This window comes from Calliphora vicina, chromosome 4, assembly GCF_958450345.1.
Source record: "Calliphora vicina chromosome 4, idCalVici1.1, whole genome shotgun sequence".
NCBI classification, from domain to species: domain Eukaryota; kingdom Metazoa; phylum Arthropoda; class Insecta; order Diptera; family Calliphoridae; genus Calliphora; species Calliphora vicina.
In genome coordinates, this window is record NC_088783.1 from 114,838,762 (window position 1) to 114,866,521 (window position 27,760).

Sequence of the window (27,760 nt, forward strand, 5' to 3'; positions counted from 1 at the left end):
AAGAAATTATTCTGATTTTATTCATATTAGAAGAAAATGCTGGAAAAGCAATTTTTTTTAATTCCCAAAAGTTTTTGTAAAATCCCCAAAATTTCCCCATAAAAAAAAATTTAAGATTTCTTTAAAAAAAATTCATTAAATTCATTAAAAACTTTAATAAAATAAAGAAAAAAAATATGTTTTTTAAATTCCCAAAATCATTTTCAAAAATGCCCAAAATTACAAAATGTAAATTTCTGAAAGAAAATTTTTCCAAAATTATGCTTTTCTTGAAGCAATTAATCTGATTTTTATTCATATTCCAAGAAATTGCTGTGAAAACGATTTTTTTTTTTAATTCCCAAAATGTTTTTGAAAATCCCCAAAATTTCCCCATAAAAAAATTTTAAAATTTTTTTAAAGAAATTCATTAAATTTATTTTAAATTTATTTTAAATTTAAAGAAAATAATGAAAAAACGTATTTTTTAAATTCCCAAAAACATTTTCAAAAATCCCCAAAATTTCCCCAGCTACAAAATTGTAAATTTCTGTAAGAAATTTTTTCCAAAATTATGCTTTTCTTGAAGCAATTAATCTGATTTTTATTCATATTCCAAGAAGTTGCTGTGAAAACGATATTTTTTAATTCCCAAAATGTTTTTGCAAAATCCCCAAAATTTCCCCATAAAAAAATTTTTAAATTTTTTTAAAGAAATTCATAAAATTTACTTTAGTCTTTATGAAAATAATGAAAAACCTTGTTTTGGAAATTCCCAAAATCATTTTCAAAAATCCCCAAAATCTCCCCAGATTCAAAATGGTTTGTTTCTTGAAGAAATTATTCTGATTTTATTCATATTAAAAGCAAATGTTGGAAAAAAGATTTTTTTTATTCCCAAAAGTTTTTGTAAAATCCCCAAAATTTCCCCATAAAAAAAATTTTAAGATTTCTTTACAAAAAATTCATTAAAAACTTTAATAAAATAAAGACAAACTTAGTCTTTTTAAATTCCCAAAATCATTTTCAAAAATCCCCAAAATTTCCCCAGATACTAAATTGTAAATTTCTGTAAGAAATTATTCTGCTTTTATTCATATTAAAAGAAAATGATGGGAAAACAATTTTTTTTAATTCCCAAAAGTTTTTGAAAAATCCCCAAAATTTCCCCATAAAAAAAATTTTAAGATTTCTTTAAAAAAAATTCATTAAATTTATTTTAAATTTAAAGAAAATAATGAAAAAACATGTTTTTTAAATTCCCAAAATCATTTTCAAAAATCCCCAAAATTTCCCCAGATACTAAATTGTAAATTTCTGCAAGAAAATTTTATCAAAATTATGCTTTTCTTGAATTAATCTGATTTTTATTCATATTCCAAGAAATTGCTGTGAAAACGATTTTTTTTTAATTCCCTAAATGTTTTTGCAAATCCCCAAAATTTCCCCATAAAAAAATTTTTAAATTTTTTTAAAGAAATTCATTAAATTTATTTTAATCTTTAAGAAAATAATGAAAAAACGTATTTTTTAAATTCCCAAAAACATTTCAAAAATCCCCAAAATTTCCCCAGCTACAAAAGTGTTCGTTTCTTGAAGAAATTATTCTAATTTTATTCATATTAAAAGAAAATGCTGGAAAAAATATTTTTTTTAATTCCCAAAAAATTTTTGTAAAATCCCCTGGGGAAATTTTCCCCAGATAAAAATCTTTAAATTTTTTGAAAAAAAATCATTAAATTCATTTTAAATTTAAAGAAAATAATGAAAAAACATATTTTTTAAATTCCCAAAATCATTTTCAAAAATCCCCAAAATTTCCCCAGCTACAAAATTGTAAATTTTTGAAAGAAAATTTTCCCTAAATTATGCTTTTCTTGAAGCAATTAATCTGATTTTTATTCATATTCCAAGAAATTGCTGTGAAAACGATTTTTTTGAAATTCCCAAAATGATTTTGCAAAATCCCCAAAATTTCCCCATAAAAAAAAATTTTAATTTTTTTTAAAGGAATTCATTAAATTTATTTTAATCTTTAAGAAAATAATGAAAAACCTTGTTTTTTAAATTCCCAAAATCATTTTCAAAAATCCCCAAAATTTCCCCAGCTACAAAATTGTAAATTTCTGTAAGAAATTATTTTAAATCAGTTCATAATCAAATGAATTGCTAAAAAAAAATTTAGTTTTTTTTAAATTCCCAAAAAAAATTATAAAATCCCCAAAATTTCCTTAAAAATCTTATATTTATTTAAAAAAAATCATTAAATTAATGATTCGTTTCTTATTTTAATAAAATTGTTTTTTAAATTCCTGCTTTAATTGTCTGCCAGGAAATCCTCATGTCGTATGAGTGATATTTAATGAAATTAAATTCAAATAACGTATACGTCTACTTAAGAAACGACAAACTTTATACTTGTGATTGTGACTGTGATAGAGAGGGAGAGGAAGGGTGGTTATTTTATTCAATCAGGCTTCATCAAAAATTAATTTAACTGAAGTTTATAGTAAAAAAAACAGACATACTTTACTAACAAGTATAATTGTTTAACATTTAGGCACACATACTTTCTCTCGTATTCATACATAGACAGACACTCTCTTTCCTTTAAAACAAGTGAATTTTTTGTTTATTTTTTTTTTTTTAAAACTAAATGTTTCAAAACAAATTTAACTGAATGCCTGTTTCCTCCCCCTAAAACTGCTTTATTTTCTCATCTCATTATAAAAGGGGTTCAATAAAATTTACTCTCTCTCTTTGTGGGTGGTTTTTTTCCTCTCTAACTGTGTGTATTTATTTGTTGGTTTTTTGTTGTATAACACACATATGTTGTTGCTTGTTTATATAAGCGTAAGTGAGCTCGTGTATGGGAATGTGCTATGTGTATTTTTTAAGTGTTACAGGGTTTTTAAGTCAGTGTGTTATGAACAGCAAAAAAAAGAAAGAAAAAAAAATAACAATAAATATCCATATGTTTATTATTTACAATTGATGTAGCAGTAGAGTGCTTTTACTTTTTGTTTCCACTTGATTTTTTATTTAACTGTAATGCTTACTTTTTTTGTTGCTGATAAAAAATAAGATATGTAGGATATTAAAGGGGATGTGGAAAAATTTTATAACAAAAACTTGTTTTTATAGCAGTTTTAAATAAATTCAAGGAATTTTTTTTCCTAAATCCTAAATTTTCATGTGGGGAAGTTGTGGGGATTTTCGAAAATATTTTTGGGAATTTAAAAAAACACGATTTTGCTGCAATTTATTACAATTTTAAATGATTGCCATGATTTTTTTAAAATATATTTAAGGTTTTGTGTCTAGGAAATTTTGGGGATTTTCGAAAATATTTTTGGGAATTTAAAAAACACGATTTTTCTACAATTTGTTACAGTTTTAAATGATTGCCATGATTTTTTTTTAATATATTTAAGGTTTGTGTCTAGGAAATTTTGGGGATTTTCGAAAATATTTTTGGGATTTTAAAAAAAATTTTTTTTTTTACAGTAAATTATAGAAAATTAATTAATTAAAACAAATTAATTAATTTCCTCAATAAATAAAAAAAAATTAAGTCGGGAAATTTTGGGGATTTTCGAAAAGTTTTTGGGAATTAAAAAAAACTTGTGTTTATAGCAGTTTTTAAACATTTTAAATAAATTCAATGATTTTTTTTGTCCGAAATCCTAAATTTTCATGTGGGGAAGTTGTGGGGATTTTCGAAAATATTTTTGGGAATTTAAAAAAACACGATTTTGCTGCAATTTATTACAATTTTTAATGATTGCCATGATTTTTTTTTAATATATTTAAAGTTTTGTTTTGAATTAATTGTTGATTAAGCCCTTCACTCAATCCCAGTCACAATCACAAGTATAAAGTTTGTCGTTTCTTAAGTAGACGTATACGTTATTTGAATTTAATTTCATTAAATATCACTCATACGACATGGGGATTTCCTGGCAGACAATTAAAGCAGAGTTCACAACAAATTAATCCACAGAAAATGGCTTTAAATTTATATTGATATTTTAAATAAAAAAAGGAAAGAAAATTTAATGAAAATTAAAAAAAATTAGATTTTCTGTCAGGGGAAGTTTTAATTTAAAAAACATTTCACTTGAATACAATGAGTTTTTGTACAAAATGCTGAATTTTCATAAGGGGAAATGTGGGTAAAATGTTAAGGAATTAAAAAAAAAATATTTTTTTTGCATTTTATTAAAATAGGAAAACAATCATAAGTTTAAAATTAATTTTTTTTAATAAATATAAGATTTTTATCTAAGGAAATTTTGGGGATTTTATAAATTTTTTTTGGGAATTTAAAAAAACTAAATTTCTTTAGCATTTCATTTGATTATGAACTGATTTAAAATAATTTCTTACAGAAATTTACAATTTTGTAGCTGGGGAAATTTTGGGGATTTTTGAAAATAAATTTGGGAATTTAAAAAACATGTTTTTTTTTTTAAAATTTTTTTTAGGGGAAAATTTTGGGGATTTTACAAAAACTTTTTGGGAATTAAAAAAATTGTTTTTCCAGCATTTTCTTTTAATATGAATAAAATCGGATTAGTTTTGTCCAGAAATTTACAACTTTGTATCTGGGGATTTTTGAAAATGATTTTGGGAATTTAAAAAAACTTGTTTTTTTAGAAATTTAATTGATTATGAAACGATTTAAAAAAAAATCTTTAAGAAATTTACAATTTGGGGATAAGGAAATTTTGGGGATTTTATAAAAAAAAATTTGGAATTTAAAAAATTTGTTTTTTTTAGCATTTTATTTGATAATGAAACGATTTAAAAAATTTCTTTAAGAAATTTACAATTTGTATGGGGGGAAATTTTGGGGATTTTCGAAAATGTTTTTGGGAATGGAAAAAATATGATTTTTCTTAAATTTCTTACAAATTTAAATGAATCTCTAGATTTTTTTTAATTATTTTAAGATTTTTATAAAAAAGGGATTTTGGGGATTTTCGAAAAAATGCATGGGAATTTAAAAAATCGTTTTTTTTTAACAATTTATTTGACTATGAAAAAAATTAAATTAATTTCTTTAAGAAATTTACAACTTTTATACGGGATTTTCGAAAATATTTTTGGGAATGAATTTTTTTTAAAATTTCTTAAAAAATTAAATGATTTTTTTTGTAGGGAATTTAAAATACCTTGTTTATTCAGCAATATCTTTTCTGTAATTATGTTTTTTTGCTTAGCTTTTTAATGCTTTAAAAATGCTAATTTTTATATGAATTTTAAAGCATCTACTTTCTCTTTTTTATAGTACATACATTTAAAAATCCTTATTTGTACATACTCCTAATACATTTAATCCCTGTTTCAACTGAATTCGTTTTTATTTTAACAACTCACATGAGCATTAACAGCCAAACGAAATACAAACTCTCAAACCCATACACTTCATCCCACTCTGTAATACACACTTTAAACAAAAACAAATCCTAACAAAAAAATACACAAACATTCTGTACTCTCATATATAAAGTCCTTTAAATTCATACACAAACTCTCATCTAACAACAATAACAACATTTGTATAATTATAACGGTTTTTTAAATGAATTGTTTCTTTATACTCACGGGAGAGTAGGAGAGGAATAGTGGGAGTACAGGGGAATGTTAAAAGTTTGTTTAGTACTCGTGTCTTACTCGTATGTATGTTACGGTAAAACTTGATTTGCACACTTTCTCTTTTTTTTTGTTTCTTATTGTTATTGTTGTTTTCAAATATGAATGAATGTAAGTGTAAATTTGCTTGAATTTTCCTTATTCTCCTGTTTTTTGTCCGCAAAACCTAAATGTTTGTGTATGATTTTTGTATTTATGTGCAAAAGTTTAGATTTGGTTTTTGTGTTTTGTACTTCTTTGGTTGTTTGTCGTGTTCATCCTTGTTTGTTTTATTTTTTTTTTTGTATTTCGTTGAGATTTTTCTTGTATTAAATTGTTTTTATTGTTAATGCAGCGTGTGCTTGTTTTCCTTTGTATTTTTAATTTGTTGTGTCATTTATGTTGGCTTTTTTTTGATTGTCACTGCGGTTTTTTGGGATTTAAGCTAATTTGTACTAAAAAAAGGAAATTCAAAAGTTTTAAAGTGGAAAAAATTTATTTACTTTAAATTTGAAATTAAACTAATGATTTTTTGCAAAAATATACATCATTTTTAAGTAAGAAAATTTTGGGGATTTTTCAAAAATGTTTGGGAATTTAAAAAATTTAATTTTTTTCTGCAATTTATTGAAATTTTACATTTTTTATACAAAGAAATTTTGGGAATTTTCACAAAAAAATTAGAAATTAAAAAAATTTTATTATTTCTGCATTTTTATTAAAATTTTTCTTATTTTTTTATTATTTAATTCATTTGTTTGAAGATTTTCCAAACAAATTTGGGAATTTACCAAATTTTTTTGCTGGGGAACTTTTTGGTTTTTTTCCCCAATTTTTTAGGAATTTAAAAATTTTATTTTTCTCTGCAATATCATAAAATTGTAATTAAATCTCGCTAATTTTTTCAAAGAAATATATAATTTTTATGTAAGGAAATTTTGGGGATTTTTCCAAAAATTTTGGGAATTTAAAAATTTGATTTTTCTCTGAAATATCTTAAAATTTTCATTAAATCTTGCGAAATTTTTCAAAAAAATACATAATTTTTATGTAAGGAAATTTTGGGGATTTTTATAAAATTTTTGGGAATTTAAAAATTTGATTTTTCTCTGCAATATCTTAAAATTTTCATTAAATTTCGCAAATTTTTTCAAAAAAATTAATAATTTTTATCTGGGGAAATTTTGGGGATTTTTCAAAAAATTTTGGGAATTTAAAAATTTGATTTTTCTCTGCAATATCTTAAAATTTTAATTAAATCTAGCGAAATTTTTCCAAAAAATTCATAATTTTTATGTGGGGAAATTTTGGGGATTTTTCCAAAAATTTTGGGAATTTAAAAATTTGTTTTTTTTTCAGCAATATCTTAAAATTTTAAGTAAATTTCGCGAATTTTTTCAAACAAATTCATAATTTTTATGTAAGGAAATTTTGGGGATTTTTCAAAAAATTTTGGGAATTTAAAAATTTTATTTTTCTCTGCAATTTATTTAAATTTCCTATAAATCTTAGGGAATTTTTTTTAAAAATTTCTCATTTTTTGTACAAAGAAATTTTATTTATTTATTAAATTTGTTTTATCATTATTGTTACCCTGTGAAAGTCTGCTTTGTCCCCCTTTCAAAACACTAATTACGCTTGACCTACTAAAAACAAACAAACAAAAAACCATAGATTCAAGCCAAAAAAGTCCAATAAAAAAGTTTTTAAGCTTTAAACAATGCAAAAAGTTTCAACTTAAAATTGTTTATAATGCAACAACGACAAAACAGCCAACTGAAAAGGGAACAATCACCCACTTAAGCCCAAAAATATAACGATGACAACAACAACAAAAAATATGATCCTTAAAATAAAATCACAAAAATCGTTTAACAACAAACTAAAAACCAGCTGAAAAAAATGATAACTTTTTTACAACAAAAAACGAGAAAAAAAACTTTTTATTTGGCATTATTCCAAAGTGCAACATTTACAATTGGCGCCTCAGTTAAATGTTTGAGCACACAGGTGGCTAACAACAGACCAGCAGCCTAACAAAAATAAGAGGGAGAAAGTCTTAGGCCTTTTAAGCCAACTGTCCTGTCTTTACAAAATGTTTATAACAAAATATACACACAAATTGTTTGCCTTGTTGCCCTATTTCAAAAAAAAAAAAAAATAATGAAAAAAAAAACACACAAAAAGTAAGAAGGTGCTGATGAATACTAATGGCTAGAATTGTTGTTAAAATATTCACATTGTTGCTGTGTATGCAGCTGCTGTTGCTCCACAGTTTCCACAGCTGCTTTTGGCGGTTTGTCTACATAAATGTGTCTCTGTTGATGACAATTTTTTTCTATTTATATAAAGTTGAGTTTTTTTTTCCTTTTTCATTACATTTTTGCATTGCAAAATAGTGTTTGTTCAAGTTGATTCCTTTTTCTGTTCAGGTTTATTTTCTATAGCATATCTTTGGGGGCTTTATATGGGAGTGTGTGTGTGTGTGGGAGTGTTTGTGTTTCATTTTACTGCAGTAATAGAGGGGATTTTGCTCTAGTCCCTGTTGTTTGCCATTGACTGGCGTTGAATATTTCTGATGTTTAACATTCATTTTTTTTTTTTTTATTTTCACAAATCTATTGATGTCAACAGCCTGATTTTAGTGGCGTTTGAGCTCGAACAAGGACAACTAGGATCATAAGAATAGCGAAATGACAAACAACAAAATGGTGTTAAAGAGGCAATTGGCTCGTCAAAGATATAAAACAGCTAGATAATGAATATTTTTAAAAATTTAATATTTCAGCACGCAAAAAAATCTTAGTTTTTGGAAATCACAAAAAAGTACTTTTCTACTACTATTTGAATTTTTACCAGAACTAACTTTTTTTGAGTTTATTTGCTTAGAAAATGCTTTAATTTTAATTTTTAATGAATTTTATCCAAATTGTAAAAAAGTACTTTTCTACTACTATTTTTATTAATACATTTTTTGAAGATTTTGGCTCCTTTTCTTAGCAAATAAGCTAAAAATATATAAATTATTGAAATTTTCGGAAATCACAAAAAAGTACTTTTCTACTACTATTTGAATTTTTCCCACAACTAAGATTTTTTTAAGTTTATTTAACAAGAAAGTGCCAAAATTTTAATTTTTAATGAGTTTTATCCAAATTGTAAAAAAGTACTTTTCTACTACTATTTTTTATTAGTAAAATTTTTGAAGATTTTGGATTTTTTTCTTAGCAAATAAGCTAAAAATATATAAATTATTGAAATTTTCGTAAATCACAAAAAAGTACTTTTCTACTACTATTTGAATTTTTGCCAGAACTTAGATTTTTTTGATTTATTTACGAAGAAAGTGCTTTAATTTAAATTTTTAATGAATTTTAACAAAATTGTAAAAAAGTACTTTTCTACTACTATTTTTACTAGTAGAATTTTTGAAGATTTTGGATCATTTTCTTAGCAAATAAGCTAAAAATATATAAATTATTGAAATTTTCGGAAATCACAAAAAAGTACTTTTCTACTACTATTTGAATTTTTCCCAGAACTTACTTTTTTTTGAGTTTATTTGCCTAGAAAATGCTTTAAATTTAATTTTTAATGGATTTTAACAAAATTGTAAAAAAGTACTTTTCTACTACTATTTTTACTAGTAGAATTTTTGAAGATTTTGGCTCTTTTTTTAAGTTTATTTACCAAGAAATTGCTTTAAATTTAATTTTTAATGAATTTTATTCAAATTATAAAAAAGTACTTTTCTACTACTATTTTTACAAGTAGAATTTTTGAAGATTTTGACACCTTTTCTTAGCAAATAAGCTAAAAATATATAAATTATTGAAATTTTCTGAAATCACAAAAAGTACTTTTCTACTACTATTTGAATTTTTGCCAGAACTTAGATTTTTTTGAATTTATTTACCAAGAATGCTTAAGTGTGTTAAATATTATTTTTTCATGAATTTTAGCAAAATTGTAAAAAAGTACTTTTCTACTACTATTTTTACTAGTAGAATTTTTGAAGATTTTGCATCTATTTGAATCTATTTAGCTCAAATTTTTAAAATTTAAAGAAAATTTTCAAAATTTAAAAAAAAGTACTTTTCTACTACTATTTCTATTTTTCCAATAATTTCACTATTTATATGTTTATTTAGCTAACAAGTAGTAATATGGTTATTTTTAATGATTTTTCAACAAAAAAGTGCCAAAATTTTATTTTTTAATGAATTTTATCCAAATTGTAAAAAAGTACTTTTCTACTACTATTTTTACTAGTAGAATTTTTGAAGATTTTGATTCTATTTGAATCTATTAAGCTCAAATTCTTATAATTTAAAGAAAATTTTCAAAATTTAAAAAAGTACTTTTCTACTACTATTTCTATTTTTCCAAGAATTTCAATATTTATATGTTTATTTAGCTAACAAGTAGTAAAATGGTTATTTTTAATAATTTTTCTACAATTTAAAAAAAGTACTTTTCAACTACTATTTTTATTTGAGGCCTTTTTACAGAATATTGCTCTAATAAGCTGAAATTTTTTGTACGAAAACAATTTTTATGTGAAAATAAAAAAAAAGTATATTTTTAAGCAATTTTAACAAAGTAGTAAAATAGTACTTTTCTACTACTATTTTTAATTGATACATTTTTTAAAAACAGTGAACATTTGTATTTTTAATGAGTTTTAAATAAAATTCTAAAAAAGTACTTATTTTCTACTACTATTTTGAATCGAGGAATTTTTGCAGAATTTGCTTCAATTTGTTGGAAATTTTCCAGATTAAATTTATTTTTTACTCCATGGAAAAAACTACATTTCTACTACTATTAGAAAAAATAAGAATTTTACATTAAAATTGTTTCTTTTTAGTTTATTAGTGTTTAAACAGCCTTAATTTAATGATTCCTTGATTTTTGCATAAAAATAAAAAAAGTACTTTTCTACTACTATTTTCCAAATTTGAATTTTTTTCAATTAAAGAATTATAAAATTGCTTAAAATTTTTAATTATACTAAAAATTTCTTTAATTTTGAAAAATTATTTTCTACTACTATTTTTAAAAATCAAATTTTTCTAGTAAATTAGTCTGCCTTTAGTTTATTTATAAGGAAAAGTATATAAAAATGATTATTTAAGTGAATTTTGCTTAAATTTAAAATTGTAGTTTTCTACTACTATTTTAAATACTTGAGTTTTTAAGCAAATTAACCTAGTTTCAGTTTACTAATGATGAAGGAAACTTAAAAATTAATATTTTAGTGAATTTTAACCAAATTTAAAAAAGTACTTTTCTACTACTATTTGGAACACTCGAGTTTTTTACGAAATTGTGTATTTTATGTTTATTTATTAAACAAAAATCTTAAATTTAGCTTATATTTCTTAATTTGAAAAAAGTACTTTTCTACTACTATTTTCCAAATTAAATTTTTTCGACCCAAATTTAAGTTTTTTAGTTAAAAAATCATAAACTTGCTTAAAATTTTTAATTATACTAAAAATTTCTTTAATTTTGAAAAATTATTTTCTACTACTATTTTTAAAAATCAAATTTTTCTAGTAATTGGTTTGTCTTTAGTTTATTTATAAGGAAAATAACGTAAAAATTATTATTTAAGTGAATTTTGCTTAAATTGAAAATAGTAGTTTTCTACTACTATTTTAAATACTTGAGTTTTTAACCAAATTAATCTAGTTTCTGTTTACTAATAATGAAGGGAGCTCAAAAATTCATATTTTAGTGAATTTTAACCAAATTTAAAAAAGTACTTTTCTACTACTATTTTTTATATTTGATTTTTTTTACAAAATTATTTATTTTGATTTTATTTATTAAACAAAAATCATAAATTTGAGCTCAAAAATTCATATTTTAGTAAATTTTAGCCAAATTTAAAAAAAGTACTTTTCTACTACTATTTTTTATATTTGATTTTTTTACAAAATTATTTATTTTGATTTTATTTATTAAACAAAAATCTTAAATTTGAGCTCAAAAATTCATATTTTAGTGAATTTTAACCAAATTTAAAAAAGTACTTTTCTACTACTATTTTTTATATTTGATTTTTTTACAAAATTATTTATTTTGCTTTTATTTATTAAACAAAAATCTTAAATTTAGCTTTTAATTTTGTAATTTGAGCTCAAAAATTCATATTTTAGTGAATTTTAGCCAAATTTAAAAAAGTACTTTTCTACTACTATTTTTTATATTTGATTTTTTTTACAAAATTACTTATTTTAATTTTATTTATTAAACAAAAATCTTAAAATTAGCTTATATTTTATAATTTGAAAAAAGTAGTTTTCTACTACTATTTGTAAATATTTATTTTTTTGGAAAAATTTTGAATTTTAAGTATATTTATTGAGCTAACTGCTTAAATTTTAAGTTTTTAATAATTTTTTAATAAAACGAGAAAGTACTTTTTCTACTACTATTTTAATTATTTTAAGAAAGTATTTTTTTCATCAAATTATATTAAATTTAAGTAATTAAAAGCATTTAAAGACCTTTTTGGTGGTTTCTAAAAAACCAAACTAATTCTCCCTTTTAACTGCTTTAGAAGTCTTTCATTAACATTTAGCATTTCACAATTTAAATGCTATTTTATGGCTACTAACAGTGTCAAATAAAGCCTACAATTTTTATGTAATTTGTCAGGATTTCAAAGCAGAACAGAGAGAGAGACACACAAGTCTTCCTCATATGTCTACTTATGCTGTATAATAAAAGAAATTTCACTAATTTCTAAGCATAAAACTTCTAAGCCTACTGCAGACCTACTACCTTCTAAAGCACAAAAATGTGCTTAATTTATTTGAGAGAAAATACCAAACTTCAAAAGTTAATGGCCCTGGATATGTGTTGGCTTTTAGTGACACATTATGTCACTAATTAAGTTTAATAGTTAAAATGTTTAATTTAATGGCAAATAACTAACTAACGCTATGACTGCTTGCAATGAACTGTAAAATTAAAAAAAAAGATGGCCAAAAACGGAAATAAAATGGCCACAAGTATGATGAAGGGCAGGCAGGCAGCCAGACAAATGGAAATGAAAGTAATAAAAAAAGTTGTTCTTTTTTGTGTGAGACTTAAAAAAATTAAAGGGACTTGTTTAGTTTTATGAGAGGAAATTAAGTTAGTAAAAATAAATTTTAGGAACTTTTTATTATTCAAAATGACACCTCAAAGTATGCTTTAAAAAAACTTATATTTAAAATATTTGTGTTCTCTTGTCTCTCTTTTTAGCAACAAGTTGTTGAATTATCCTCAAAGTATGCTTTAAAAAAAACTGATATTTAAAATATTTGTGTTCTCTTGTCTCTCTTTTTAGCAACAAGTTGTTGAGTTATCCGGCTATGTAATTATTTTAGTGGAAAATGTTGATGGCAAAATCAAATTGTATGGCTCACCACCCGATCGTGATAATTTGGAAGTGGGCGATGAGATACTCGAAGTTAATGGCTTAACATTGGACAATATATCGCGTACGGAAATTATACGGCACATACATGATGTAAGTTTATCAAAAACAGCTTTCAAAAATAATATTTAAAATTTTATTATTTAATTTTAGTGCATCAAATCCTGTACCATATGTTTGCGGGTACGCAAGAAAAATGATTCCAGGCTGGGTGAGTAGAACATTTATTTTCAAAAGAAACTTTTTTTAAAAAAAAAAAAATAGAAATCCCTGCCAAAATTCACACATTTTAATAATAACCTAAAAAACTAATTCTAAATATTATTAGAATTTCTTCAATTTTAATTTAAACCAAAAAAATTCTGTGAAAAGTTACATTTTTTAAAAAAGTAGTAGAAAACTACTTTTTTATAATTTCGATTTATTGCAAAAAAATTTAATTTTAAGCTTTTTTCTTCATAAATAAACCAATAAAAGAGAAATTTAAAAAATTTAATTTTTTTAAAAAAGTAGTAAAAAAGTACTTTTTTAAATTTTGCATAAATTCCTAAAATATTGAAAATTTTGGTAATTTTCTTATAAATAAACCAAAAATAAACAAATTTTATGAAAAAATTTTAATATTTAAAAAAGTAGTAAAAAAGTACTTTTTTATATTTTGAACAATTTCAAAAAAATATTAAAATTTATAATTCTTTTCAGAAAAATAAACCAAAAAGGAATAAAAATACAAATATTTCAGCGTTTTTAAAAAAGTAGTAAAAAATTACTTTTCTTCAATTTTAATTTAAACCAAAAAAATTCTGTGAAAATTTACATTTTTTAAAAAAGTAGCAGAAAACTACTTTTTTAAAATTTCGATTTATTGCAAAAAAATTTAATTTTATGCTTTTTTCTTCATAAATAAACCAATAAAAGAGAAATTAAAAAAAATTTAATTTTTTAAAAAAGTAGTAAAAAAAGTACTTTTTAAAATTTTGCATAAATTCCTAAAATATTGAAAATTTTGCTAATTTTCTTATAAATAAACCAAAAATAAACAAATTTTATGAAAAATTTTAATATTTAAAAAAGTAGTAAAAAAGTACTTTTTTATATTTTGAACAATTTAAAAAAAATATTCAATTTATAATTCTTTTGTGATAAATAATCCAAAAAAGGAATAGAAATCCAAATATTTCAGAGTTTTGAAAAAAGTAGTAGAAAAGAAAATTTTTAAAAGTAATTTTTTAATTTTTTAAAAAAGTAGTAAAAAGTACTTTTTTAAAATTTGCATAAATTCCTAAAATATTGAAAATTTTGGTAATTTTCTTATAAATATACCAAAAATAAACAAATTTTATGAAAAATTTTAATATTTAAAAAAAGTAGTAAAAAAGTACTTTTTTATATTTTGAACAATTTCAAAAAAATATTAAAATTTATAATTCTTTTCTGATAAATTAACCAAAAAAGGATTTTTGTTAATTTTTAATATTTTTTTAAAGTAATTTTTTAATTTTTTAAAAAAGTAGTAAAAAAGTACTTTTTTAAATTTTGCATAAATTCCTAAAATATTGAAATTTATGATCCTTTTCCTATAAATAAACCAAAAATAAACAAATTTTATGAAAAATTTTAATATTTAAAAAAGTAGTAAAAAAGTACTTTTTTATATTTTGAACAATTTAAAAAAAATATAAAAATTTATAATTCCATTCTGATAAATAAACCAGAAAAGGAATAAAAATCCAAATATTTCAGCGTTTTTAAAATAGTAGTAGAAAAGTACTTTTTTAAATTTTGTTCAAATTAGAAAAAAAAATTCACAATTTAAGCTCCTAATTTTTAAAAATAGTAGTAGAAAACTAATTTTTTTTAATTTGGCCAATATCGTAAATAGAAAATAAGTAAATTTGGTTAAAAACTCCCTTATTCAAAATAGTAGTAAAAAAGTACTATTTTCAATTTATCCCAAATTCACTAAAATATTAGTTTTTTTTTTTTGTTCTTTGCCTTTTAAATAATGTAAAGACGAGAAAATTAATTTTTGAAAATAGTAGTAGAAAACTACATTTTTTAAATTTGGCTTAAATTCATTGAAATATGAATTTTTGTAATGCCTTCTTTATTAATACACAGAAACGAGGTAAATTTTGTTAAAAAAATCATTTATTTAAAATAGTAGTAGAAAACTACTATTTTCAATTTAAGCAAAATTCAATGAAATGTTAATTTTTATATATTTCTACGTATAAATAACCTAATGAGAGACAAATTTCTTGAAAATTTTAGCTTTTAAAAATAGTAGTAGAAAAGTACTTTTTTAAATTTTTGATAAAAATTACTAAAATATGAATTTTTGTGTTCCGTCTTCATTAATAAACACAAACAAGATAAATTTGATTAAAAACTTAATTATTTAAAATAGTAGTAGAAAACTACTAATTTCAATTTAGTAAAAATTCTATAAAATATAAATTTTTGTGTTCCCTTCTTTATTAATAAACAGAAAAGAGTAAAATTTTGTTAAAAACTGAATTATTAAAATTAGTAGTAGAAAAGTACTATTTTCACTTAAGACCAAATTCACTAAAATAATAATTTTTATATTATTTTCTGTATAACTAAACTAAAGAAAGAATAATTTCGAGAAAAATTAAATAAATTCGATTAAATTTTACAATATTTAAAATAGTAGTAGAAAAGTACTATTTTTAATTTAGCTTAAATTCACTAAAATAATCATATTTAAATAACTTTCCTTATAAATAAGCTAAAGAGAGAAAATTTCGAAAAAAAAAAATAATTTTTACAAATAGTAGTAGAAAAGTACTTTTTTTAAATCTGGCCAATATTCTCTGAAACGTTAAATTTAGTAGATTTTCCTTAATAATAAACAGAAAAAGAGTTAATTTTGGTTTAAAAACTGAATTATATAAAATAGTAGTAGAAAAGTACTATTTTTAATTTAGGCTAAATTCATAAAAATAATAATTTTTATATGCTTGACCGTATAAATAGACTAAAAACGAGGTAAAATTGGTTAAAAATTTAACTATTTAAAATAGTAGTAGAAAAGTACTATTTTTAATTTAGCCAAAATTCACTAAAATATTAATTTTTAAATACCTTTCTTTATAAATAAGCTAAAGAGAGAAAATTTTTACAAAAAAAAATAATTTTTACAAATAGTAGTAGAAAAGTACTATTTTTAATTTAGCCTAAATTCATAAAAATAATAATTTTTATAGCTTGACCTTATAAATAGACTAAAAACGAGTTAAAATTATAAAAAATTTAACTATTTAAAATAGTAGTAGAAAAGTACTATTTTTAATTTAGCCTAAATTCATAAAAATAATAATTTTTATATACTTGACCTTATAAATAGACTAAAAACGAGTTAAAATTGATAAAAAATTTAACTTTTTAAAATAGTAGTAGAAAAGTACTATTTTTAATTTAGGCTAAATTCATAAAAATAATCATTTTTATATGCTTGACCTTATAAATAGACTAAAAACGAGGTAAAATTGGTAAAAAATTTAACTTTTTAAAATAGTAGTAGAAAAGTACTATTTCTAATTTAGCTTAAATTCACTGAAATAATCATTTTTAAATAACTTTCCTTATAAATAAGCTAAAAAGAGAAAATTTCTACAAAAAAAATAATTTTTACAAATAGTAGTAGAAAAGTACTATTTTTAATTTAGCCTAAATTCATAAAAATAATAATTTTTATATGCTTGACCTTATAAATAGACTAAAAACGAGTTAAAATTGGTAAAAAATTTAACTTTTTAAAATAGTAGTAGAAAAGTACTATTTTTAATTTAGCCTAAATTCATAAAAATAATCATTTTTATATACTTGATCTTATAAATAGACTAAAAACGAGTTAAAATGATAAAAAATTTAACTGTTTAAAATAGTAGTAGAAAAGTACTATTTTCACTTAAGACCAAATTCTCTAAAATAATAATTTTTAAATACCTTTCCCTATAAATAAGCTAAAGAGAGAAATTTTCGACAAAAAAAAATATTTTTTACAAATAGTAATAGAAAAGTACTTTTCTTAAATTCAGCAAAATGTTAAATTTGTTTGCTTTTTTTATTAATAATTTTCAAAAAGTTAATTAAGCGAGCATTTTCATCAAAAACTCATTTATATAAAATAGTAGTGAAAAGTACTTTTTTTAATTTAGCCTAAATTCATAAAAATAATAATTTGTATATGCTTGACCTTATAAATAGACTAAAAACGAGTTAAAATTGGTAAAAAATTTAACTTTTTAAAATAGTAGTAGAAAAGTACTATTTTTAATTTAGCTTAAATTCACTAAAATAATCATATTTAAATAACTTTCCTTATAAATAAGCTAAAGAGAGAAAATTTCGACAAAAAAAAATAATTTTTACAAATAGTAGTAGAAAAGTACTTTTTTTAAATCTGGCCAATATTCTCTGAAACGTTAAATTTAGTAGATTTTCCTTAATAATAAACAGAAAAAGAGTTAATTTTGGTTTATAAACTGAATTATATAAAATAGTTGTAGAAAAGTACTATTTTTAATTTAGCCTAAATTCATAAAAATAATAATTTTTATATACTTGACCTTATAAATAGACTAAAAACGAGGTAAAATTGGTAAAAAATTTAACTTTTTAAAATAGTAGTAGAAAAGTACTATTTTTAATTTAGCCAAAATTCACTAAAATATTAATTTTTAAATACCTTTCCCTATAAATAAGCTAAAGAGAGAAAATTTTGACAAAAAAAAAATAATTTTTACAAATAGTAGTAGAAAAGTACTTTTCTTAAATTCAGCAAAATGTTAAATATGTTTGCTTTTCTGTATTAATAATTTGCAAAAAGTTAATTAAGCAAGCATTTTCATCAAAAATTCATTTATAAAAAATAGTAGTAGAAAAGTACTTTTTTTAAATTTGGTCAATATTCTGTGAAATGTTAAATTTAGTAGCTTTTCTTTAATAATAAACAGAAAAAGAGTTAATTTTGGTTTAAAAACTGAATTATATAAAATAGTAGTAGAAAAGTACTATTTTTAATTTAGGCTAAATTCATAGAAAAATAATTTTAATATGCTTGACCTTATAAATAGACTAAAAACGAGGTAAAATTGGTAAAAAATTTAACTATTTAAAATAGTAGTAGAAAAGTACTATTTTTAATTTAGCCACAATTCACTAAAATAATCATATTTAAATAACTTTCCTTTTAAATAAGCTAAAGAGAGAAACTTTTGACAAAAAAAATAATTTTTACAAATAGTAGTAGAAAAGTACTTTTCTTAAATTCAGCAAAATGTTAAATTTCTTTGCTTTTCTTTATTAATAATTTTCAAAAAGTTAATTAAGCAAGCATTTTCATCAAAAACTCATTTATAAAAAATAGTAGTAGAAAAGTACTATTTTTAATTTAGCCTAAATACATAAAAATAATCATTTTTATATGCTTGACCTTATAAATAGACTAAAAACGAGGTAAAATTGGTAAAAAATTTAGCTATTTAAAATAGTAGTAGAAAAGTACTATTTTTAATTTAGCCAAAATTCACTAAAATAATCATTTTTAAATAACTTTCCTTATAAATAAGCTAAAAAGAGAAAATTTCTACAAAAAAAAAATAATTTTTACAAATAGTAGTAGAAAAGTACTTTTCTTAAATTCAGCAAAATGTTAAATTTATTTGCTTTTCTTTATTAATAATTTTCAAAAAGTTAATTAAGCAAGCATTTTCATCAAAAATTCATTTATATAAAATAGTAGTAGAAAAGTACTTTTTTTAAATTTGGTCAAAATTCGTTCTTATAAAAAAAAAATTTTTTTTTTTTTTTGAAAAAATTATTTTATGATTTTTTTAGAATTTCCTTTCCTCTTATTTGTTTTAATATGACAAATTACCTTCATTAATTATAATCACAATTTGAATGGTTTTCAAAGAAATTTGTCTTCAAATACCAAAGAAATAAAGAGAATAAGAATAGAAAAAGTCCTTTCAAACATTTATTGAAAGATAAAAATGTATGAAATATCTAAATTTAGTTCACCACAAGCTAAAAACCAAAGCAAGAAACCACAGTCCAACCAAAACGACAAGGTCCTTTAAATTGCTATCACTACTTTGGTGATTGTTGTTGTTGTTGTTGTTTGTACAGTTAATGCACAGTCAAGTCCTTTTAGACAAATGACATTGTAGCAACAACATACCAGCCAGCCAACAGTACAAGAAATATTTATTTTTATATAGTTATTTGCCAAACCAACAAAGAACAAAATAAAAAAACGAAGATTTAAAATACGTTGGCATTTTGTGGTTTTTTGTTGTGAAAGGAGGAAGGATGAAGTTCAGGAGTAGTAGAGCAACACATACCCACCTGTTAAACATCGCAACACTCTCAGTTCATTGTACAAATACTGACACACTCACTCTCTTTCGCTTACCGAAAGCACACAAAGTAAATAAGTAAATAAATGAATCGCACGTCATTCATATATTTATACTCTCTCTTTCTCCCTCTGTGAAAGAGTGAGTACACACACTTCGTTACTCTGTAAGTCAGTGTGTTACTGTAATTTACCACATTTACTTCATTTTAAATAAAGGCAGGATGAGTAAATATGTTTGCATGGATGTGTGTGTTTGTAGCTGGAGAGCAATATCAAAAAAAAGAGTCCATTAATATTCAATGATATTGATGATGTTGTTATTGATATTGTTGGTTGGTTGTGGCTGTTGTTGTTGTTTATTTGTCTTTGTAAGTGCATAAAAATACCCACGAATATTGAATGAAATGAATGCTAGAAATTTGTTGTTTAGAATTAAAGCAAGCACAAGTCAAAGTTTAGAAATTTGTGCAGGAAAATTGATGGCAAAATGCCAATATGCCTGGCATACTTTTAGGAGCAAAAAAAAAATTATTAAAAAACTTAAAACATCATTAAATGAAAGAAAATAACTTGAAAACTATAGCAGATTATGCAAATGAATAATAGTACTTTTCTACTACTATTTTAAGAAATGAAATTTTTGAACAAAAATAACTTTTTTTATTTCAAAAACCATAAAATTAAAATAAAATGTAAAAATTAAACACAATATAGCAAAATTCAAAAAGTACTTTTTCTACTACTATTTAACAAAATCAAATTTTTTACAAAAATTTTAACATTTTAGTTTAGTTAAATCAAAAATAACAAAAAATTTCAAATTTTATTAAATATTTCGGGAATTTTAAAAAAGTACTTTTCTACTACTATTTCTTAAATTGGAAATTTTACACCTTAATAGTTTCTCTTTAGTTTTTTTTATATGAAAAACCATTTAAAAAAATTTTATTTTTGTGAATTTTGCATAAATTTCAAAAAGTACTTTTCTACTACTATTTTTAATAATTGAGTTTTTAACAAAATTTTGTTTTTTTATGGTTATTAATAAGAAGAGAAACACAAAAATTCATATTTTAGTAATTTTTAGCAAAATTTAAAAAAGTAGTTTTCTACTACTATTTTTAAAAATTAAAATTTTCTCGAAATTTGTCTTACTTTAGTTTATTTATACGAAAAAGAACATAAAAATTAATATTTCAGTAATTTTTGCCTAATTTAAAAATAATACTTTTCTACTACTATTTTTAATAATTAAATTTTTTAACAAATTTATTAATTTTCTGTTTTTTAATTTTAACAAATGTATAATTTAATGAATTTTGGCATAAATTTCAAAAAGTACTTTTCTACTACTATTTTTAATAATTGAGTTTTTAACAAAATTTTGCTTTTTTATGGTTATTAATAAAAAAGGAAACTCAAAAATTCATATTTTAGTAATTTTTACCAACATTTAAAAAAGTAGTTATCTACTACTATTTCTAAAAGTTTGATTTTTTAAAGGAAATTTCTATCTCTTTACTTTATTTATAAGGAGAGGAACATAAAAATTAATATTTCAGTAAATTTTGCCTAATATAAAAATAGTACTTTTCTACTACTATTTTTAATAATTAAATTTTTCGCCAAATTTATATTTTTTCTGTTTGTTAATAAAGAGGGGAGCACCAAAATGTATATTTCAGTGAATTTTAGCATTATTTAAAAAAGTACTTTTCTACTACTATTTTTAAAAATCATGGTTTTTAGGGAAATTAGCCTCTTATAACTAATATTTATAGAATTTTGTGTTAATTTTATAAACTACCTTTCTTTTTCGTATGTTTAATTAAATTTGTTATATTTTGGTGCCTCAAAATCTTGCTACTACTTAGTTACTCCCAACTGTTTTGTGTATGTTTGAGTTTTTGTATGCCCTCTCATTACCTTTTGTACAAATGTGCATACATATTTACAATTCTATTCCTCAATTTTCAAATCTCTGGACTGACGTGTACGTTTATTTGCCCTCTAAACGGAAATATTATTGATGCTTGGCCAGGCTTTGGTGGATTTTTTTTTTTTGCTTTCCAAATGCAACCAAACAATCCAAAACGTAACGGAAGTGTACGTTTAAACGTACGGCAACAGCAATAACAACGACAATATAGAAAAGCAAAAATGCGTATCAACTTAAAGCAGCTTTCGTTGTTGACTTGTTGTGTTTGTATCATTCGGTGATTTTGATGCTTTATGGTTCAATTCATTTGTCAACACAATATATACTGTGTAACAGAAGTGTTGGCATACATTTGTTAAGCACTATCATACAGGCCAGCTAATTGTCAAAGCAACAAAAAAAATACACTTGTGTGTATTTCAGTGAATAGTGCTCATTAATCATGAATCTGCTTTAGAATTTCAAATCATTTTGTGTTTGAAATGACTGTGAATGAAATTGTTTGGTAGTTGGGGGCAGATTTTTGTTGTATTCCAAAAAAAATAATAAAAAATCGTTGAATTGCAAGTGTGTTTTTTAGATTCATTTAGTTCATTTTTAGTTTTATTTATCAATAGTTTATTGTTTTGCTTGTTTGTTAGAGTGTCTCTAGGTCATGTGGTTTATTTAGTGGGTGTGTTCAATTTAATTTAATATACATTTCGCTGCGGGTGTGTTGAAATTTTTGTATTTTATGCAACAATGATTTATGTAAAATGGGAATTTGTTAAAATAACAAGTACAATATGACTGGCTGGCCAGGCCAATTGATTATAAATTATTCAAAAACCAATATTGTTTAAAAACAATGCCAGTAATTGAGGGTAATTCAGGTACAGAATGGTATTATTTCAAAAAACTTATATTTTAGTGAATTTTAGCAAAATTTAAAAAAAGTACTTTTCTACTACTATTTTTAAAAACTAAAATTTTCAGGGAATTTGTCTTTCTTTACATTATTTATACAGAGAGAAACATAAAAATTTATATTTCAGTAAATTTTACCAAATTTAAAAAAAGTACTTTTCTACTACTCTTTTTAATAATTAATTTTTGTTTAACAAATTTTTCTCCTATCTGTTTGTTAATAAAGAGAACACAAAAATTAATATTTTAGTGATTTTTAGCAAAAATTTAAAAAAGTACTTTTCTACTACTATTTTTAAAAATGAAATTTTTCACGCAAATTAGTCTCCTTTTATTATATTTAGCGAAAAGAACACTAAAATTAATATTTAAGAGAATTTTGTCTAAATTAAAATTAGTACTTTTCTACTACTATTTTAAATAATTGAGTTTTTAACCAAATTTACCTTGTTTGTGTTTATTACTAAAGAAGAAAACACAAAAAATTCATATTTTAGTGAATTTTAGCAAAATTTTAAAAAAGTACTTTTCTACTACTATTTTTAAAAATTAAAATTTTCACCATAATATGTCTCTCTTTACGGTATTTATATGTATAGCAACATAAAAATTAATATTTCAGTAAATTTTGCCTAATTTAAAAATAGTACTTTTCTACTACTCTTTTTAATAATCAATTGTTTTGCCAAATTTTTCTCTTTTCTGTTTGTTAATAAGGAGGGGATCACAAACATACACATTTTAGTGAATTTTTATAGCAAAATTTAAAAAAGTACTTTTTTACTACTATTTTTGAAAAATTAATATTTTAGAGAATTTTTTCTAAATTGAAATTAGTACTATTTTAGTACTATTTTAAATAATTGAATTTTTAACCAAATTTACGTTGTTTGTGTTTATTAATAAAGAAGGAAACACAAAAATTCATATTTTAGTGAATTTTATCAAAAATTTAAAAAAGTACTTTTCTACTACTATTTTTAAAAATTAAAATTTTCACGGAATTTATCTCACTTTATTCTATTTATATAGAAAATAACATGAAAATTTAAATTTTAGTAAATTTTGCCTAGTTTAAAAAAGTACTTTTCTACTACTTTTTTTAAAACTGAATTTTTTCACGGATTTATGCGAAAAGAACATACAATATTATATTTCAGTAAATTTTTGCCTAATTTAAAAATAGTACTTTTCTACTACTCTTTTTAATAACACATTTTTTAAGCAAATTTTTCTCTATTCTGTTTGTTAATTAATAGAAGAGCACAAAAATGTATGTTTTAATGAATTTTTGCAAAATTTAAAAAATTACTTTTCTACTACTATTTTGAAAAATTAAATTTTTCACGGAAATGTGTCCCTTTTTAGTATATTTATACGGAAAAGAACATGGAAATTTAAATTCTGTAAGCATTTGTCTAAATTGAAATTAGTACTTTTCTACTACCATTTTTAAATACTAAAATTTTCACGAAATTTGTCTCACTTTTGTTTGTTTATATGGAAACGTATATGCAAATTTATATTTCAATAAATTTTGCTTAATTTAAAAATAGTACTTTTCTACTACTATTTTTAATAATACATTCTTTTAAACAAGTTTTTCTCTTTTTTTGTTTGGTAAAAAATAGGGGAGCACAAAAATGTATATTTTAATGAATTTTTGCAAAATTTAAAAAAGTACTTTTCTACTACTATTTTTAATAATACATTTTTTAAAAAATTTTTCTGTTTTTTGTTTTTTATAAAATAGAGAAGTACAAAAATGTATGTTTAAATGAATTTTTGCAAAATTTAAAAAAGTACTTTTCTACTACTATTTTTAATAATACATTTTTTAAACAAATTTTCCTGTTTTTTGTTTGCTAAAAAATAGGGTAGCACAAAAATGTATATTTTAATGAATTTTTACAAAATTTAAAAAAGTACTTTTCTACTACTATTTTTCATAATACATTTTTTAAACAAATTTTTCTGTTTTTTGTTTGCTAAAAAATAGGGGAGCACAAAAATGTATATTTTAATGAATTTTTACAAAATTTAAAAAAGTACTTTTCTACTACTATTTTTAATAGTACATTTTTTAAAAAAAAATTTCTGTTTTTTGTTTTTTAAAAAATAGGGGAACACGAAAATGTATGTTTTAATGAATTTTTGCAAAATTTAAAAAAGTACTTTTCTACTACTATTTTTAAAAATTAAAATTTTTCACAGAAATGTATGTCTTTTTAGTGTATTTATGCGAAAGAAACATAAAAAATAATATTTTAGAGAAATTTCAATTCAGCTAACAAATTTTTTGGCTGATTTATCATAATATTTATTCAGTTGATCACAAAAAAAGTCTCATTGAAATGACTTTTATTAACAAATATGCTTGTTATTTATAAAGTTAACATATTACCTCTGCTGTATTATGTTATCTTTAACAATAATGACAGCATTACTAGATAAAAAGTTGAAATTTATAGGAATTTCATTTACATCTCTGTTATTTTTTTTATCTACTGGGTATTTCCCTAACGTATATTTAAGGGGTGTATTTTTGTTTAATGATAAGCTTATTATCATGAATATTTAGTATTTAACTAGAGCCATTGTTATGCTCTAGCAAAATCAAAAGCTAGTGTAACCAAATTTTTAGTCATTAATCAATGTTTGTTTAAAAATCTCACCTCTTATGCCTGATTTTCTCTTACTTTTTATGTTTAAACACCCCCTACTAATCAGTTGCGGCTTTTCATTGTGTCAATCCAACAGGGGGATTGGTATTGAAAGTCAACAGTTTAACATGCAAGTTATTTAGAATTATGTATGTAATGTGTATAAATATTGAAAATCAATTAAGTTAATTAAGACCTATAGAATTGATAACATTTAAGGGGCTTTTCAAAAACACAAATTTACATAATTTAGTGATTAATTTATTAAAGGTTTAGTTTCAGTATAGGATGTGGTAGTTTGTTTTTTTTTCATTGCCTAAAACACATGAGTATGAATAAATATAATCTAAACTCATAATTAATTAAGTGGAAATAAACTAAACCAGATAATTTAGCTAATTTAAGCAGCAGGCAGGCATTAAATTTATAACAAATTTTAGGATTAACAAGTAAGAGAGCATAAATATGCTAAAAGGAGACATATTTCGGTAAAAAATTTAATTTTTAAAAATAGTAGTAGAAAAGTACTTTTTTAAAATTCACTAAAATATACAATTTTGTGCTCTGCTCTTTATTAATAAACAGAAAAGAGAAAAATTTGATAAAACAATTAATTATTAAAAATAGTAGTAGAAAAGTACTATTTTTAAATTAAGCAAAATTTACTGAAATATTAATTTTCATGTTCCTCTCCATATAAATAACGTAAAAAGAGACAAATTTCTGTTAAAATTTTAGTTTCTAAAAATAGTAGTAGAAAAGTACTATTTTTAAATTTTTGCTAAAAATTACTAAAATATGAATTTTTGTGTTTTCATCTTTATTAATAAACACAAACAAGGTAAATTTGGTTAAAAACTCAATTATTTAAAATAGTAGTAGAAAAGTACTATTTTTAAATTAGGCAAAATTTACTGAAATATTAATTTTCATGTTCCTCTCCATATAAATAACGTAAAAAGAGACAAATTTCTGTTAAAATTTTAGTTTCTAAAAATAGTAGTAGAAAAGTACTATTTTTAAATTTTTGCTAAAAATTACTAAAATATGAATTTTTGTGTTTCCTTATTTATTAATAAACAGAAAAGAGAAAAATTTGGTAAAACAATTAATTATTAAAAATAGTAGTAGAAAAGTACTATTTTTAAATTAGGCAATATTTCATGAAATATTAATTTTGATGTTCTTTTCCTTATAAATAACGTAAAAAGAGACAATTTTACGTTAAAATTTTAGTTTTTAAAAATAGTAGTAGAAAAATACTTTTTTAAATTCTTGCTAAAAATCACTAAAATATTAATTTTTGTGTTCTCTTTATTAACAAACAGAAAAGAGAAAAATTTGGTTAAAAAAAATTTAATTATTAAAAATAGTAGTAGAAAAGTACTATTTTTCAATTAAGCTAAATTTACTGAAATATTAATTTTCATGTTGTTTTCTGCATAAATAACGTAAAATGAGACAAATTCCTTAAAACTTTAGTTTTTAAAAATAGTAGTAGAAAAGTACTTTTTTAAAATTTTCGATAAAGATGACTAAAATATGAATTTTTGTGTTTTCATCTTTATTAATAAACACATACAAGCTAAATTTGGTTAAAAACTCAATTATTTAAAATAGTAGTAAAAAAGTACTATTTTTCAATTAAGCAAAATTTACTGAAATATTAATTTTTATGTTCCTCTCCATATAAATAACGTAGAAAGAGACAAATTTACGTTCAAATTTTAGTTTTTGAAAATAGTAGTAGAAAAGTACTTTTTTTAAATTTTCAATAAAAATTACTAAAATATGAATTTTTGTGTTTTCAACTTTATTAATAAACACAAACAAGCTAAATTTGGTTAAAAACTCAATTATTTAAAATAGTAGTAGAAAAGTACTATTTTTAAATTAAGCAAAATTTACTGAAATATTAATTTTCATGTTCCTCTCCATATAAATAACGTAAAAAGAGACAAATTTACGTTAAAATTTTAGTTTTTAAAAATAGTAGTAGAAAAGTACTTGAAGCTTATAAAATCGTAGGACTTTATTTATCTGTCTTTATATAGCAAATTTTTAGTTTTTCTTTTGCCAATTTGTTACACTGTGTTTTAACAAAAAAAATCTCAGTTGTAAAGTTGTTATTGAATAGAGAGCGAGTGTTCTTCACTCTCTCTCTTTATCTCTTTATTCTTTTGGCTCATTTAATGATTTTTTCAAGATAAAACATGTTTAATTGTTTTTTTTTGTCATGAAAAAACATTTAAAATAAATTTATTTTATTTATTTAATTAAAATAATAAATAAAACTTAACAAGTGTTTTATAATACATAATTTTATGTGTGATTAAGTTTTTAAAAGAAAAAGAGAGAGAGAGAATAAAATGAAAAAGGTAAACATTGCATATTTAATGATAAAGCTAAATACAAAACAAAATTTGTTATAAAACGTCAAGACTGAAATGACAATGGGATCCAATTGGTGGCTAAATTAAAGTAAAATAAACATTAATGTAGACGTTAAGGGGTACATTAACGTCATATTATTATTTTTACTCTCTTTAAAAAGTGAGTGTGAGAATGTATGCTTTGCTCTGTGTAAACAAGCTAAGGCTAATTGTTTATTGTTTGTTTCGTTTCGTTTTGATGTTTTTTTTTGTTTTGAAACGGGGCTGGTGGGGATCGTTAGGAAGATAAGATAGACAGACAGACTGACAGAATTAACAAATAAAAGAAACCTGAGAAAATAACAAAACCATACAGGTTCTCCACTGAAATTGAAAACAACAACAACAACAAACAGCAGCAAGCAGCATTAAAAC

The 27,760-nt window shown here is 21.9% G+C and overlaps 1 protein-coding gene across 2 annotated transcripts in view; it reads left to right on the plus strand.

Annotated features, from left to right (window-relative positions):
- sdt (stardust) overlaps positions 1-27,760 on the plus strand; it is a 211,127-nt gene that overhangs the window by 25,188 nt on the left and 158,179 nt on the right. For both annotated transcript variants that reach the window (XM_065510195.1, XM_065510196.1), the window contains exons 2-3: positions 12,962-13,144; positions 13,205-13,262. In XM_065510195.1, coding sequence (XP_065366267.1) covers positions 12,962-13,144; positions 13,205-13,262 — 241 coding nt within the window. The remainder of the gene's footprint in view (positions 1-12,961; positions 13,145-13,204; positions 13,263-27,760) is intronic.